The sequence below is a fragment of the Trichoplax adhaerens genome, genomic scaffold, assembly GCF_000150275.1.
Source record: "Trichoplax adhaerens TRIADscaffold_11 genomic scaffold, whole genome shotgun sequence".
NCBI lineage: Eukaryota > Metazoa > Placozoa > Uniplacotomia > Trichoplacea > Trichoplacidae > Trichoplax > Trichoplax adhaerens.
In genome coordinates this window covers 1,546,137-1,564,826 of record NW_002060953.1, presented here as the reverse complement: position 1 = coordinate 1,564,826, position 18,690 = coordinate 1,546,137, and the positions used below count along the sequence as shown (strand labels likewise).

Genomic DNA, 18,690 nt, shown 5'->3' with positions numbered 1-18,690 from the left:
TCTTTATACACTCTCCGTAACTGTTTATAATATCATTTATTACTTGAAAGGATTAAGTAAGAATGAAAAGAAATAAAAAAAGAGTTAAAATTCACATCGACTCCAACTTTACAAACGCCTTATTTTCTGGTATTGCATGTTGAAGATTTTTTTCCCACGCTGTCAATTTAAGTAGAACTTTTTTTCCGCTTGAAAGATTGTCCGCTGAAGCTACAATTTAGTATTCCAATTTCTTTTGTCAACTTGAATCACTATGATTAGTAATTCAATCACTTCACACACTTAGCTATAACTTGAGATAATTTTCAAATTCTTTGTAAAATGAACTTCCATTTTGTTACAGATTTGTTCAGTTTTGCTGCTCTATCAACAGTATTGAATCTGTTCGCGAATGTTTTAGTAAAGATTGTTTAAGATTTCTTTACGCTCTACAATAATGTCAAACAGTAGCATTCATAGTTAATTGTTGCATTAAAGTAGAAAAGTATAAGTTATTACCAACATAATATTTCTATTTAAGTTAACCCGACTATAGTTAAAAACGAACTTCCTAACTAAGGTAATTCAGTCGACAACATTTAGTATTTTGATTTTTCATTCTTTTCTCAAGTCATTGCAATACGATATCAAATAATAGGAAATAAACAATTCTGTAGAGATGTAATTCAGTTTCTATACAGAGCAAGCATAAATTTCAATAGTAGAAGGTCTACCGGTAATTCAGTCTGAAAATCTTAAAAATCTCTTTTTATATGATAAATTACAATTATCATTTATTGTGAAAATATCAGTTAAGTCAATAACGCTTAATTATCCGTCCCGTATACCATGTGCTGAAATTAAAATATCTGTTAAAGCATAATTGGATTACTTTTAAGCCAGTACATGATCTCCGAAACGAAACTAACAAGAAGTAACAGCAAAAATTGTATTACTTGCTCATAAAATTGCAAGATGTCCAAACCAATATTATAATCTGTTTTCAACATTCAAATAGATTTGAATACTATATTGTGATCAGCCGGATCTTTAGTATGAAAAGGTATTTTCCAGAAAGGTTATCTTTCTTACTTATAGAACAATAAGCACTATTCTTTCTTTAAACAGTTATCATTGTAACCATTGCAATTATCTGTATAAAATTATTTCTAAACAACTACCATTACAATTAATTTGATTAACGTTACGATTGAGGCAAAAGAATTTTACAGGAAAATAGTCTAGTAATATATCCGATAAATTATTCTTCATTGGACGATAACAGAACAATTAGATTCGCTTCGAGGATCGAAGAAATCATAACATTTTTTCCGTAAACTGCTATTAATTTCCATATTTCAGTTTAAAATGTCAATTCGGAGCCTTCGTTATTTGCCTTTTGGTGCTTATTCAATATTTCGATGGCTTTTAATTTTTCAGCAATTATTTGCCGATATTCCTGAAATTCAATCACAAATAGAACATGTCAATTCTGGCGACTTTCGCTTAATAGGTATTTTTTCCAACTCTCTGCATTTTAATGCTACTTCTCGCCGATGCAGCCAATTAAGTACCGGAGATATACAACTTACACAAGCTATGATCTATGCTCTTAATAATATAATCAATAATAATACCAAATTGCTGCCAGGTATCAATCTTGGCTGGACCTTGATCGACTCCTGTTCGTCACGAGAAGTAGCCATCACAAAATTGGCCTCTCATTTAATACAAGATAAACAAAGGCAGTCCTATTTAGCTCACTGTCAAAATGGACGTAATTTAAATTCTTCTAAAATTTTATGTCGTACATTATCTGCAAGTGGTACAAGTATTGAAGAGAATTCTCCAGGACATGTGGTGGGAGTTGTAGGAGAGAGATCGGATTTTATCACCACTTCTTTAGCTTCGCTTACGAGTAGTCTTGGCTATTCTCAAATTAGTTACTTTTCCATATCTTCCCTATTAAGCGATCGTAAACATTTTCCTTATTTCTACCGAACCTCGGCATCCTCCACGATTCATAGGCAAATTATTTTTGATATCGTTAAAGTTTTCCAATGGAACTGGATATCCATAGTCATTGCTGGTACTGCAGAGGTAGAAAATTCCTATCAAATGATATCTACTTTGGCCCAAACTCACGGTATATGTTACCATACTGTTTCTAGAATTTATGACAATTATACGACATCTGATCTGATTGACATTGTTACAAAATGGAAGAGCCAATCCAATTCACGTGTTGCTGTTTTATTTGGACAAGAATCAATCATTTATGATCTGCTTAAGCAAGCAGAAGCTCAAAATGTGGTCGGTATTACCTTTGTGGGTACCTATAATTGGTTAAGTTCGCCTCGTATCCACACTATTCGAGCCGAGATTATTGGAGGAGCGATAGGCATAACATTTAGCAATGAAGCATTACATGGCTTTAAAAACTATCTTAACCAACTTGATTTCTGCAACAACCTTGAAAACCCGTGGTTTATAGAACTGTGTCGCGAAAAATTAAATCATTTAGGATTGGATTTCGATTCAATTTTAGAAAATTGTACAGTAGATAGGGTTATAAAACAAGAAGTTTTAAATTCGTTTTTTAAAGCAGATTTTGTCGCTGGATATGTTATTGACGCAACTTTGGCATATGCTCAAGCATTGCATAAGGCTCTTGGTTGTAATACAACTCACTGTCCATCTGGATATAATACTAGTTTCAATCGTCAACAATTTAACAAAGTTTTAAGAAATATACGATTTACCGGGGTAACAAGTCCAGATATTACCTTCCGATCTGATGGTGCGGTAGAATCTTACTTTGATGTTATCAATTTACAAAGAACAACTTCTAATTCACAGGCAAAGGTCAAAATTGTCGAAGTAGGGTACTGGAATAAAACGCAAGGTCTAATGATCAATAAAAGGAACATTATATGGAATGGAAATCGATCATGGTTTAACAGTCCTTTGTCGAAATGTTCCAGCGATTGCCCTCCTGGCTATTATTTATATCAAGATCCTAATATTTCACTATCATTACGACCATGCTGTTGGAAATGTCGAAAATGTCCCCAAAATATGATCTCAAATGAGAGCAATAGTCCCCATTGCCAATTATGTCCCGATGTAACCCTACCCAATGATAATAATACAAAATGTGCTGATCCTGTATTAATTCAATCGAAATTTGATAGACCTTTAGCTATTACATTTATTATATTAGCTTCGGCTAATTTGTTTGTAGTAATGGGCATTTGGATAGTCATGATTCGCCATAGAAATTTCCCTGTAGTTAAAGGATCCAATTTCATCTTAATCAATATACTATTGTTGTTTATCATAGCGTGCATTCCAACAGCTTTCTTGTACATACTGCCTCCATCTATTCCAATTTGTCTAGCAAGAATGTTCTCTTCTACTACTAGCCAAGTTGGTATATTTATCACCATATTTTGTAAGACAAATCAAGTATCCTTAATATTTAAGAATGTTATTGGAAGAAAAACCAAGATTATTCATTTTACTCGTAATACCAGTCAAGTATTACTTATTTTCACGGTGCTATTCATCGCTAATGCGATTTTATTATGTTTAGTTTTTGCCTTCCCGATTACTATTCATCATGAAGTAACAAATAAGCAGCTGATATTTATATGTCAGATTCCCAATAGATATAGTAGTCTAAACTTAATTGTATGGCTATGTTTGATTGGCTCAGCTTGTTTGGTTCTAGCATTTAGAGCACGATTGTTACCTGAAAATTTTAATGAATCTAGATATATTTATTTATCGTCCATCTTGATCGTTGTTGTCGAAATATGTACTATTCCAACGACCGTGATTCTATTCGGTGAAATTGCAGATAGTATCACAGCTTTAACCACTCTTTTTTTTGGTATTTCACCAATGCTATGTTTGTTTCTTCCTAAAATATATGTTATCTATTACCGCCCTGAATTAAATAATCGGCAAATAGCAATGGCGGAAATTACTAGTTATAATTTTAAAAATTCTTTGAAGACAAAACCTGTGGAAGTACTTGCCGATGCCAGCGCTGATTCTGTTCAACCAGACAACAACCCTCAAGATCAAAGAAAGACCAGCAATCAAGTTCATCCTCGCAAATGATAATAAATAATTTGAACAAAAACTCTGGCTAAACAATTTGATCAAGATTCTGAAGGTTATTTCAACATCAGAATTGCATTGCCATTCGATAGACGAGGATCGAATCCCTCTTTAATTTACGCGCTCGATTTAAACCTTTTTCATGAATGAAAGACATGTAGGATCATTTTATGAGCCAGAAATTTGTCAAGTTTTACTTCTTATATAATACAATGACATTTTTGTTCGACATTGACCTTTTAAAATAATATTTATGTAAACAATAATATCTCTAGCAAAACGTGTCATCAAAACACTATCGAACTCTTATGATAAGGACTAAAAGATTTTAATTGCTATAGTTAATATTCTTACAAAGTCGGAACATGTTGACTGGTAGCTATTCTCAATTCAATTTATAAGTTAATTTATTAATCATACGGTATCAATTAAGGAATGTTCTCTTATCGAAAACAACTCAATTAGACTATTTTGCGATTCACATCTTTTATGCTTGCCCTAGCAGTCATCGTAAGACGAAATAATTAACGGTCTTGATATTGTCTAATGTCTTATTGTATATCCTTAAAATATTCTCTTTTATAAATTGATAATATCTCCTACATCCAATATTATGATCAACTTGCTATTTGCGCTGGCTTTCTATGGAAATAGTCACAAGTTGTTCAATCTTGGTCCAATTAGTCACAATTTTAAACTATGACACCTTGTCTTGTATTAATATATTGATATAAAGTTAATATAGTTATTACCTATTTCTCATGGAGCTATGAGATAAATTATACTTATACTTTTACATAATTCTCATGAGGCAATGATAATGCTTGCAAAGTATGAGTAGGTTATATTGTCAGCTATTTTTAGAATATTAATCATTCCAACCCTAACAAGTTAATAACAACCCCGTATTATATATGTCAATGATTGTTATTTCAACTTTTCTCTCTATTATTTTTGAAATCACTCTCCTTTTAATTTTATTGCAATTAAAATTTTTGATTACTAAATTAATCATCCTTTACAACTTAAAGGGTTGTTGCCCTATTATTCATTTTATGCGATATCGGCGTATTCGCATGTAAAAACATTCAGTATATGTTATTATTACAAATATGACTGTTTCAATAACAATTTTATCTTCTCATTTGATATCTTACCATCCTTTATTTAATAAGTACACCTTTTCAAAGTAATAAAGTTTATATTGTCTTGAAAAGAATTGTTACTTGAGCTTTAAGTCAATTTTCCAATACAGAAAGTTCAAAACTTTCGCCAGTACAGTGTGATCGCGTACACATTTCTGATTTTATTCGTGATTAAATGTAATCTTAATCATTATAATTTCTATTGCTATTCAATCTTCTGGCTTGAACATTAATTGCCGTGCACATGCAAAGATACGGTTATACAGTCTACGTGTAAACCAAAATCATTTCAATAAATTGTTATTATATCAAGTTTACATCAAGAAACAAATTACATGTACGGCTATTTGCCCTGCAGTTCTTCGGAGCTTTGACTTGATACGCTATTGTGAAAAGCTATTTCAGCTTTTTATTAGATATGTTTTACAAACAAGAAATTTATAAAAGTTTAAAATAACGCATAAAGAGCAAATTTGGGATATGGAGCTATATACTGCAGTCATAAGTCAAATCGTAAGCTTTGATCAATAAAGAATTGATTTATGCCACAGGGCATATACTGATTAAAATTTAATCCGTTGAACCTATAAAATGACTAATATTAAATTTAAAACCAAACTGAAATCATCAAAATTTAGAATCATTTATGGGGCTACTACGGCCAGATATTGAATTTAGATGCAAGGGTTTGAATAATTTCTATTTTAACGTGGCTAATTTACGAGTAGAATCTTCAATTTCATTATCGAAAGTTAAAATTATTACATAAGATAATGAAATAAATTGGAGTTGCTTTGGTCTCATTTTGTTTATTAAATGAATAGAAAATAACATGGAATGAAACTCGCTCACGGCTTGAAGTACCTTTGTTGAGGCATTATTAATACCATTCTTCTAGATGCAATATATATCAAGATCAAACTATCTTACCATCATTAATTATACACGTTCATATCATTGAATATATCGAGAGTAATTCTACAATATGATCTTCTAATGCTTACGAATCTACATTACTGCCAAACATGCTTCAAATTTTTCAGTAAAATACTCATTTCCTATAATCGTTCGCATAGATATAGCAGCAATTAAGGAATCTAATTTCATTATAGTTAGCGTTCTATTATCGTTCGTAACAGGGAGTATTTAACGGTAATTCTTCATTTAATACCTCTGTCAAGTTTGACTAGCAAAGTAAGAGTATTTACATGGACTACTCACCAAGCCAATATATCTATAACCCTATTTTGTAAAACAAATAATTTATTCTTAAGATTTAAGAAACTCTCGAAAAGAAAGCATGCATTGTTGTTTTATTCAGAGCAGTTGTAAAGTTATACTGATTGTCGTTGCAAAAGCAATTATTGGTGACATTTTCCCCTATCTCAATTTGGTTCTGTGTATTTGACTATGCTCCATAAAATCGACTTCAATTATAGTACTACATTTCGAATCAGGAAAATATCGTTAATTTAATGGTAAGGCTATAAAAGTTATATCTGCTTGTTCATTACCAAAAACTGCGAATGAATCTAAATTTATCATTCTATCGTATCAAGGTTTCATCTTGACCGTTTTCGACCGATTATATGAGAGGTGAACATTGAATTCACTCTCACGAATAGACGGATGTCACGAAACAGCTTTGGAACAAGATAACGTAATGTGCGATCAATAAGTCAATTCCTTGAACCACGTATCAAGGAACGATATCTGCTCTATCACAAACACTTTTGCTCTACTAGCAGACTACACAAAGACTTAGACGCCTCGTATTTTACGTTAAACACTAAGTTTCAGAATCCACTTTATTACACGATATACTGCATTTATATACTATTCCTCAACAGTTCAAGAGTCGTAGTTAATACAATTAACATTGGAATCATTTACTGAACTAGATATTAATTTTAGCTACTGCTCCCTTAATGCAGACAACAGGATTTATGAACATAGACATGTAATGACTAATACGGAATAGCCAGATTACGATATGTCCTATCTCGGAACATTTCCATGATAATTTACAATCTACCATAAGTAAATTACAATCACAATGATTCGAACTGTAAGCAGATGATTTGCATTCCCTATTATAACTATTAATTTCAGTATGTGTATAAGTGTCACTGTCATAAAAAGTCAGTGCTATATTAACACACAGTATATCCAAATTAGAAGTTAACCAAATAAGGATAGTCTAGCAGAATTATCCTAACATAGATATTTTTACTCTAATACAGTATATAGCACTGTCACAACGGAATAGTAAATGAGGTTTTAAAACTGCTCTCTCGGTTGTGACGGTTTATTGCGTATCAAAAGGATTTGTTCAACTTAAACAACTCACATTAAGAGTTGGAGGTCGCGAACCTATAGTTACAGTAAAAGACTAATACTTGGTCATGACATACATTTTAAAATTCGACTGCAATAGACCAGCATAAAATTATTATTATCTATACAATCCATCTGTCTAGCGTCTTAATTAAATCATCACTTAAGGCTTCCGTACTGAAGGTGTGTTGTAAACTTATATACTATAATTCATCGGACTAAGACAAACCTTTTAAATCATTGCCGCTATGATTTCGAGCGTTTCTTACGTTCTAGACTTCCATACTTGAAAATAATATGCGATTTATTGCTGGACTTAATGGATCGCATAAGAATCGCATGAAATATGAATGACTATAACAGATACATTGGCAACTTGAGATTGATCGCAGTTTTCATAATTCTGACTAAGCCCATTTACGCTGGAATTAACTTGATTTTTTGGAGTGTACGATACGGTCCTCAATTAGCTTGCGATTAAAAGACTATAAAATTGCAGGAAAGTAATTGAAATTGGACGTTCGATCGTACGATTGTACTAATATCTGTTCTAAGGTGATATAATTACGATACGGATAGTTGACTTTTGCAGCCATAAATATAGTTTGCGACTATTAGATATTTGACGATTGCACTAAGTTGACATTATGAAGAATTCATCGTGATGGCTTAATTAGTAAAGGTTATTCACAATAGATCGATCGATATTGAACTTTTTCTTGATTTTGCGACTATATCAATGAGATATGATTGAGTTACCTAAAATAGGCGTGTAACCAGTTGTACTTCAACGATGGATTTCGTTGAAGTGTGTGGAAACATGTAAAACTGAAGATAGCCAGCTTGTGATTTTAGACAAATCACATTTTATGCTACAAAAAATAAATTTTACGAGAAACACTTGTTCATATTCTACTATTTTGAAGATACTTTATCACTATACGGTTTACGTTTATAAAAATAAAAGTTTAGTTATCTATCAAGGATGCTAGAATACTTAGAATAGACTTCTCTATTGTATCTAATAGAGGCAATTAGCTTTTCAATTAACAATTAAAGTCTTAAGTCAGTCTTACTTTGTTTCGATTAATGTTAATTTAGAGCAAAAATCATAAACTGGCTAACTGCTGTCTTAAATTATTGAAAATTATATCGCTAGCAACGAAATTTAAGAATCGAATAGCTACTGATTTTTTAATGCCCTTGAATTTTATTAATTAATGATGTTCCTATGCAATTACTGCTCCTCTGTCATCGTTCTAGTGCAAAAGCATTATACATGTATTCCAACTCACAGAATCTACAAATACCTATTATTAGATATATTCTATATCTAGAAATTGGTGATAAACTAGTACAAGATCACCAACAGTGACAACATAAAATAAAATAAATTACTAACCTAATATCATCTAGTCCTAACAGAATAAGGGCTTGAACTGTATTATGATTTCCTTAATTGAATACTAACGTTGATCCTTGATGTTTCATTCAAGATTTTAATTTAAAGATACAATGTCACATAATTGCATTAGTAGTAAGTCATCATTACTGTTGTTTCTACTATGGCCCTTATGGTTTACTTTCCATTCAATGGCGAGACTACTAATTAAAATTTTAATTAACGACGAAACGATCCCTACAACGTCACAATAAAACATCAATTTATTGTACTAGCCTACAGTGTTTATATGCTTCTGTTTGGTTCCTGGTAAAATACATTTCATTTGTGTTAGAGATTTGGATCGTATACAGTAATAGAATATCCTGATACTGATTTAGTTGGATAATATCAATCATGAAATATTCAAGCATTTCAAGTTGGATTGCTACACTATTAAACTTATCTATCATACATCAGTCTTTTTTCAGTAAAGTCTGTCGTGGTTCATCGCAATTAGCGCTACGTAGATCGTGCGATTTTCAGCTAATTGGTATTTTTTCCAATTCCTTGTACTTTAATGTTACTACTCAACAATGTGAAGGACTAAAGCCGATAGAAATACAATATTCACAAGCTATGATCTATGCCGTAGATAAATTGATCAATTCTAATTCCACGTTATTGCCTGGTATCAGACTTTGCTATCACTTAATTGATGCCTGTTCGTCACGAGAAAGAGCTACGGCAAAACTAGCTGCTGTTCTTGTACAAGATATTCAACACCGAGCTACTTTAGCACAATATGAAAATTTAAATGTTTTTAACACTGTTACAAACAACATATGTAGTGAATCCTTTATTAACAGTACAACCGTTCCAGGTGGACAAGTTGTTGGGATTATCGGTGAAAGAACAGATTCTATTACAATTTCTTTAGCTTCGCTTACTAGTAGTCTTGGTTACTCTCAAATTAGCTATAGTTCCTTCGCTTCACTGCTAAGTAATCGTGATCTTTTTCCCTATTTTTATCGTATTTCTGCCGCAGCAAGAGTACATAAGCGGGCTATTTTTGACCTGATAAAATTCTTTAATTGGAATTGGATATCTGTTGTTATTGCCGGTACCGTTATGATAGACAATTCTGCAGCCTTTCTTCCTTTAATCTCACAAGATGTTGGTATATGTTTTGAAGATTTGGCAAAAATTTATGATAATTATACGATATCGGATTTAAAAGAGATTGTCCTTGGATGGAAAAATCAATCTAAGTCGTCAGTGATAGCATTATTCGGTAGTGAACCGATCATTTATGATTTACTTAAACAAGCTGAAGCTTATAATATAACAGGAAAAACGTTCTTGGGTACTTATGGCTGGTTGAGTTCAGCTAGGGTCCATACTATTAGAGCCGATATAATTGGAGGCGCAATAGGCTCAACATTTAATAGTAATTCATTGCTCAAATTTGCTGACTACCTTGACCAACTGGACTTTTGTAACAACAAGCAAAATCCTTGGTTTCTACAATTATGGCATCAAAAATTAACGGACATGGGAGTAAATGCACATAAAACCATGCGAAATTGTACAGTCAATCCTAGCTTAAAAGAATATCTTAAATCGCACTACGTAGTCGATTTTATCTCTGGACATGTTATCGATTCAGCTTTAGCATTTGCACAAGCATTACACAACTTGCTGGGTTGCAATGAAACCTACTGTCTAAATCAACGAAAAAATATTTTCAATCTTCAAGAACTTAATAAAGTTCTTGGTAAGATACAATTTTCTGGATTTACTAGTCCAGATATAGCATTTCAATCTGATGGTGCAATCCAGTTTTCCTTCGACATAACTAATTTACAAGAGGAAACGTCTATCCCAGGAAGAAAAGTTAAAGGTGTTAAAATAGGATATTGGAATAAGCAACAAGGTTTAGTTATTAAAAAGGATAAAATTTTCTGGAATGGAAAGCAATCATGGAGCGATATTCCGATAGCAAGATGTTCTAGCGATTGTCCTTCCGGGTATTACCTATATCATGATCAAAATATTTCACTATCAATGCGCCCCTGCTGCTGGGAATGTCAAAAATGCCCTAGCAATATGATTTCCAATATCACAAATTCTCATAATTGCAAACGTTGTCCTAGTTTAACTCAATCAAACTCTAATCATACAGAATGCATTGATCTTCCGTTTGCTCAGTTCGAATTTGGCAGCTCTATATCTATTACATTTTATGTCATAACCGCATTCTACTTGATTGCTACTGTCATCATTTGGATAGCTATGATTATTTATAGGCACACTCCTGTCGTCAAAGGTTCAAATTTCATATTAACAAATTTGTTGCTTTTTTTTCTCGTGGCGTGTATTCCTGCCTCGTTTCTTTATCTATTGCCTTCGTCAGCCACAATTTGTCGGTTAAGAATGTTTGCATCGACGACTGCCCAAGTCGGCATATTTATAACCATATTTAGCAAAACTAACCAAGTATCCTTAATCTTTAAAAATGCCGTCTACAAGAAAGCAAGGATTGTACGATTTACTCGAAATAGTAGCCAAGCGATGCTTATTTTTATCGTATTAGCTATTGTAAATGGAATTTTACTGTGTTTAAATTTACTTTTACCCATTAGTGTTGAACAGATACAGGCACCAGAACAGAAAATGCAATTGCGATGTAAAATTCCGAATAATTTTAGCGCGATTAATTTGTCAGTATGGTTAGGAATAATTGGTACGGCTTGTTTAATTTTAGCGTTCAGATCACGTTCGTTACCTGAAAATTTTAATGAGTCTAGATATATTTATTTGACATCAATATTGATCGTAGCTGTTAGTTTTTGTACTATTTCGACAGCGTTGGTCATTCCTAGTGTTCATGCCAATCAAGTTATGGCACTTTCTATCCTTTTTTTCGGGCTATTGCCACTATTGTGTTTATTTCTTCCCAAAATGTACATTATCTACTTTCGATCAGAATTAAACACTCGACAAGAAACAATGGCTAGTATTACAAATTATAACTTTAATACCATCAAGCCATATCCTACCTCTGGGAATATTGAACCAGGTATTGGTTCACCTCCACCTTCTAATAGTCAAGATCAAAAATCGTCCAGCAGCTAAGTGTATTCTGGGATGAGTGATGTATAAATACGACTAGATATGTTGCGAGAATAGGAGAAAGAACTCGGAGATCACATACAGTACTTTCTATATCTGCAATCAGATAATTATACGTATAAACTACTTATTTGATATTCTACTATAATTTCAAAAATTTTAGAAATGTCTAATTTCGTAAATTGATGGTGTGACGGTGTTGCCTTGTCTTTAGGATAGTTTAATAAGTACAGTAGTAGCTAGTATGGAGAATATCCATATTTGTAGCGCTAGGTAAGATAAGTAATGCCTTAACGTGGATGTTGTTTGTAATCGTTCATTACATATTTGATATTGATTTTTATTGTGTGATAGATAGCAGTAAGATGATTCAAGTTCTAGTTGATGATAGTTGAATTAGACAACCTACGAACTTAGATTAAGATTAAGTATGAGTAAGAGATTCAAAATATTTACTAATGTAAAAGCTATGTAAGGAATATCTCAACTCGAGATGTTTCTCCTAGTAAGGTATAATAAAAATACTGTTGTTGTTTACAAATTAGACGGTTCCTATGTAAACGGGAACATTTGAGTTGAGTGGGGTGGTAAAAGTTGAAGATGTATTTTTGTTAATAAAAGTTTCATCGTTACTGTATTTTACTGTGTATGTTTAACGTTAGGCAAAAGTGCGTTTAAGTCAGTAGCTACTTATAGACTTTTACTGTACGTTACCTAGTCGAAGAAGTGAAATTGTGAGAGATGGTAACCGTTGTTATGAAATAATCTAATTATATATAATAATTTGATTAAGCTTGGTAGAAATTAAGACTTTTTTAGCCTTCTTTTTTTAACATTTCTCCTATCTAGTGAAGTCTATTTAGTTTTAATTAAGCAATCTTCAATCATCCTAGTCAACATTTTAGTCATAATTCCATAATGAAATATCCATAAAGATTTAATAGCCTGATGTCAGTAATGAAAGTTTTATAGACCGTGTCGACAAAGTCTCTTCGGTACTTTCTCATTGATTCGTGCTATTGATAATTCTGTTGATACTGCATAATTTTGATAGGTTGAACTATAAAGTAACTTAGTATGAGCCATATAAAACATACTGTACGGTAGCATTGCTTGTATTTAGTAGCATATAGCCATAGACTTCAACTGAAGATTTTATTTTAAAGCACTGATGATCATATGCGGTAGGGCAGTGAGTTACGATTGATTCTAGAGGTAAAAATAGAGGTTATTTCGTAATGATTTTAATTATTCACAGTATTTATATGTTAAGGAAAACAGTGATAGTAGTGCAGTACAGAATTGTATGCCTTAATGAAGTAATTGTAAATTATAACTGATATGATAAACAACTCTCATATACTACAGTTTGCGTTCTATAAGGCTGTAGATAATAGCCATATTAAGAACTGTTATTAGGCATTGTACAAATGTGTATAATTCGTATTAAATTGTTTGATACAAGCTAATATCGGGTTTAATTTTAGCCATTTATGACTGTTCTTATGACAAGAAGAAATTAAAATTCTTTTACGGCTAACGGATGCAATAAATGCTACCTTTAAAGTCAATAAAATACTGTGCAGACTGTTTGTAACACATTAGAGATTAACTATACTTTGATAACTCAAATTTAAAATTATAGGATTGCGAATCTAAGAACTTATCCACTATACATATACGAGTATATTTAGATATGGATAATTCATTGTACTTGGGCAGGCAGAAATAACGTCTAGGTAAATACTGAAGCTATTTCTATATTTGATATAGGTGATCGACCGTAAAATATTTTTAATAATAATAATTAATCAGCATTATTTTAATATAAGGTAGAACGTTGCTATACTGATAGTAGCTGCAAATGTTACGAAGAGTGTACAAGCAGGTAAAATTAGATTATTAGTTCTGTCTAAAAATTGCAATCAGCTAGAGTGGAGCTGGGTGTAGTGTAATTTTATATGAAGATCTAATAATGTTCTAACTTTCTACCTAGTTTAAAATTTTATACTCGTTTTATCAGAGTTACTAAATTAAGTTACATTTATGAACTTAAATGCTTTCCTTTAATACCTGCCATTTCCAAAGCATTATTTAATGCCCTAATATAAATTTTAATATGGCATCAATTGTATAGGTAGAAATGATAATTTAAAGTTATCATTTTAATAAATTGTAGGTAGAGCTAGCTGTCTGCTCAGTTATTTAAAATGGCCAGATATTATTCATTATTTTTACGGAAAGTACTATGCATCCGTAAACATCAATTTTGTGATGTAATTACGCATTTCTAAATTCTCTCTAAGTAGGTCTCTTAAAAATATCAATGTATGTCATTTACGCTTTTGTTATGTATCAAGTTAAAGATCGCTTTAAATGTAAACATTTCGTATATCAAAGCCGGAATGCTTAACTATTTTAGGTTCCTTTATTAGGAGATATTAATTAATCAAGGGTATAATTAAAGCTTAAATTTGTGCTACTAATTATTAATCATAAAAGCTAAATAGATTGTACTTAAGATCACATCTGCAACTTTTATTTCTGGATAAATAAATAGTTTTAGCCCAGGTGTGTATCATCAAAGTATTGCAATAAATTACTTTGCAATCTAAAACTATAACATTTAAAATCAAGAGAAGTCGTTAGCCTCTTCTTTGTTGAAATATTCTAACTTGGGAAATTTTTGTAACAACAGTCGGTGTGTAAAGCTTTTAAATCTTTCGTAGCAGTCGGAGAAAAATGAAAGTTAAATGCATCGAGTATTTACATTTGAAGATTGTTCTAGTCTTGCTATGCCATATCTGGAGTTTGGCGGAAAGCAAGCAAAATTCACTTCAATATACTATGAAGCCCGGTCAGATCATGTTGTTGGGTATTTTTGCAAATTCAGAAACATATAACAAAACAGCAGATCAATGCATGCATCTTAGGCATAAGGATGTTCAGTATACTCAAGCCATGATTTATGCGATTGATTACTTGATAAATCGGAATCCCTCGCTATTACCAGGCATTACTATGGGATGGACATTGCTCGATTCGTGTTCATCTGCTGATATTACTTTGGCCAATGTTATTTCCAATATCATCATGCAAGGACATCATCAAATATTATCTCGCAATAATGACTCATTAACAGAAACTAACGTCGATACCGTAATAGATCTACTTCAAAAAACGATGAGTAGTCCAATGCTTCGAGAAAATTCAATTGCGGGTGTTATTGGCGCTAAATTAAATGCCATTACACTTTTAACGGCGGCTTTAACTAGCAGCATCAAAATTCCTCAAATTAGTTATCATTCCTTCGACAACTCGCTGAATGATCGCTTAATTTATCGATACTTTTACCGTACTTCCATCTCTCATTCAGTTCAGATGCAAAATATCTTTGATATCGTTCATAGATTTGAATGGAATTGGATCTCTTTCGTAGTCTCTGAAACTGATGACGAAAACATGATTCGCAATAGTCGGTTTAATGCGTATCATACGCATAAGATATGCTATTCTGCCATATATCGGATTTACCAAAATTCTACTTCTAATCAACTCAAGAATATTGTCGTGAAGATGAAATCAGATTCACGCTCTCAAGTGGTAGTGGTATTAGGTGATGAACATGCAATATTCAAATTTTTCAAAGAAGCTCAGAATCGAAATTTTTCCGGTAAAACTTTTATTGGCACTTATACTTGGATGCATTCGTCAAAGATCATGACAATTAACGCTGATATTATTGGAGGAGCAATTGGTATTTCCTCTGATAGTGAAGCTATCAGTGGATTTGACAAATATTTATTCCAACTCAACCTTTGCAATAATAAAGTAAATCCTTGGTTTTTAAAAATTTGGGATGAGATATTATCTACTAGGCCAAATCGTCCAGGTAAAATGATGCGTCCATGCCATCAATTAGCTCACATAATACCTCAAATTCGTGATCCTTTCTACGTATTAAATACTATATCAATATTAGTTATGGATGCAGTATTAGCTTTTGGTCATGCTCTTCATCAAGGTTTAGGGTGTAATTCGACTAGTTGCCCTCCACCAAGTCAGTGGAATCTAATGAAACAATCATTTAATGATATATTAAGTAAAGTTAAATTCACTAGCATTTCTAGTAAGGAATTCAATTTCGATGAAAATGGCAACGTCGGATCGACATTTGATATTATAAATTATCAAGCTATAGCTGATCAAAATGAATTTGGTGTATCAGCCATTAAAATTGGCTCTTGGAATAAAAAGCAAGGTCTGCGAGTTGATCCTAAAAAAATAATTTGGAATGGTAAGCGATCATGGTATGATATACCTATTTCGCGATGTTCGCCAGGTTGTCCTCCAGGCCATTATGTATATCAGGATTCTAACATAAAGCAAGATATCATGGCTTGTTGCTGGCGCTGTCTTCCATGCCCAATGCAAACCGTATCGAATATGACAAACCAGCTACATTGTACCGAATGTCCAACTTTTACCCGACCGAATAGGAATAAAACGAAATGCTTACCGTTATCCTTAATCTACGGGCATGTACTTTATCGAAGTCCAATGATAATCATTATTCTCACCTTAATAACAGTCTATTGCTTATGTCTCCTTTTCATTTGGATTACTATTATTCTCCACCGACAAACACCGATTATTAAAGGATCTAACTTTGTCCTGATGAATGTTTTACTCTTCTTTTTCGCGTTAAGTATTCCAGCTTCATTGCTACATCTACTTCCTCCAAGCTATAAAGTATGCAATCTAAGGGCATTTCTAATGACTACGTATGTCACAGGGACATACATCACCATATTTTGTAAAGTCAATCAAGTTTTCATAATATTTAAAAGATCAGTTAGAAGAAAAAGCAAATTTGCAATCTTAACTAAGAACAGGAATCAGCTTTTAATCATTTTTGGCGTTTTAGTTGTAGTCAACGGAATTCTGCTATGCTTAACCCTTGCTCATCCATTTATAGTTTTCAAAGCTGTCACCAAAGACAATCAAATTGAATTTTATTGCCACGGTTTAAATTCTTATAATGATATCAATCTATTAATTTGGATGGCTATAATAGGTATAGCCTGTACATATTTGGCATATAAAACGCGATCATTACCGGATAACTTTAACGAATCCAAGCATATTTATCTTTCATCAGTAATGATTACAGTTTTCGGTTTATGTTGCTTCCCTGTTACCATCATTTTATCCGGCCAAACGGCAGATAGTATTGCTGCATTGACTGCATTGCTACTAAGTGGGCCGCCATTCCTATGCTTATTCGTACCCAAAGTTTATATTATTTATTTTCGGCCTGAACTAAATTCGAAGCAAAGTATGCTGAATAGCATAACCAATTATTCATTTGGAGCAAAGAAAGACGTAGCTAACTTAAAGCCTTCAGAATCGATTAATAAGTCTATTACTAAATCGAAAATTACACCACTTGGCTGACAATTTTCTCGTCATCAAATCATAACTCGACCATTATCTATACATTATTCTGACGTTTTCGAAACTCTTCTACTGTTAATAAAGAAGATTAGCTAGAAATTTTCTGAAAAGTTCTGTAGAGCTAAAGTTTGAGTTGCAATTTCTATAATCCTTACCCATTCCGTTTTTTATCTTAATGATATTAAAATTTTACGAATAGCAGATCACTCCTACCAATGAGTGGAATAATTTTCTTACAAATAAAGTAAATGGCCGATAATTAATACATGGCAAGGAATTACATACCACAACGAAGTATTGAGGTAAACATTTTATCATTAACTTCTAATATATAGCTGTTATGCAGATTGATACTTAAATAAATATGCTACTGTAACCAAAACTGAATTAATTAATATTCTTGTAAATGCACATTAATGAAGCTAAATAGCAATAGCGAAAGCTCATTTTGAAACAATGAAGTATGTATAGCGGAAATTGCGTTTATCATCCTATAAGCAAACCGCAATTCCTTCAGTTTAGCGAAGGATCGACAATTAATTATCCCTTGAGCTGAAAATTATCATTTAATAATTTATTGTTCATATTTAAAGAATATGAAATTTTTAATGTAATATGCTTGTAAGACAGTGTTATATCATTTAATCAATTCCAATTCGGTAAGAATTTTCCTCATAGCGTACAGTTGCCATTGAAGCCAGCTTGACGTACTAGCTATTTATTTCAAGGCTCTAACTACTATGTAAAGGTTAAAGACTTATATGAGTGTACGAAATCAATTTGATAAAGGCAAGTATGCTCACTTACCTAGAAGACTAAACATAGCATTTATTCTTATTATGTTATAGATGTACTATCTGAAACGTGAATTTATTTTATTAAAGGCTTATAATTGCTTCTTAGAGAAAATAAAATTGAATTTAAAATTTGTTTCAGAGATCCAGTCTTTTAACTTAGGAATTGTTTCACTAATTAATGATTGTGCTTTTAAAGAGAACATCAAATCTCTTGATGCAATATTTCTGTCGTATATTATTAACAACTTCAACTAGACAATATAATACGAAGTAACCGTTAACTTATGAGTACGGTTTATAATTTTAGCTCATAAAAATCCAATTCAAGAAT

At 32.1% G+C, this 18,690-nt stretch overlaps 4 protein-coding genes across 4 annotated transcripts; all 4 read left to right on the top strand.

Annotated features, from left to right (window-relative positions):
• Positions 1-1,347: 1,347 nt before the first annotated feature.
• On the top strand, positions 1,348-4,107 carry TRIADDRAFT_59558 (uncharacterized protein; the record flags this gene model as incomplete). Its single annotated transcript, XM_002115600.1, has 2 exons — positions 1,348-3,412; positions 3,575-4,107. 2 exons carry the CDS (start codon positions 1,348-1,350, stop codon positions 4,105-4,107), a joined length of 2,598 nt encoding a protein of 865 aa, XP_002115636.1.
• A 4,275-nt stretch (positions 4,108-8,382) lies between these two features.
• On the top strand, positions 8,383-12,500 carry TRIADDRAFT_59557 (uncharacterized protein; the record flags this gene model as incomplete). Its single annotated transcript, XM_002115599.1, has 3 exons — positions 8,383-8,397; positions 9,451-12,052; positions 12,460-12,500. 3 exons carry the CDS (start codon positions 8,383-8,385, stop codon positions 12,498-12,500), a joined length of 2,658 nt encoding a protein of 885 aa, XP_002115635.1.
• A 2,527-nt stretch (positions 12,501-15,027) lies between these two features.
• TRIADDRAFT_29698 (uncharacterized protein) lies at positions 15,028-15,552 on the top strand (the record flags this gene model as incomplete). Its single annotated transcript, XM_002115598.1, has 1 exon — positions 15,028-15,552. A coding segment is annotated over one exon (525 nt), but the record flags the coding sequence as incomplete, so codon positions are not given.
• Positions 15,553-16,419: 867 nt separating this feature from the next.
• Positions 16,420-17,433, top strand: TRIADDRAFT_13382 (uncharacterized protein; the record flags this gene model as incomplete). The annotated part of the gene is made up of 1 exon (XM_002115597.1): positions 16,420-17,433. A coding segment is annotated over one exon (1,014 nt), but the record flags the coding sequence as incomplete, so codon positions are not given.
• Positions 17,434-18,690: the final 1,257 nt, after the last annotated feature.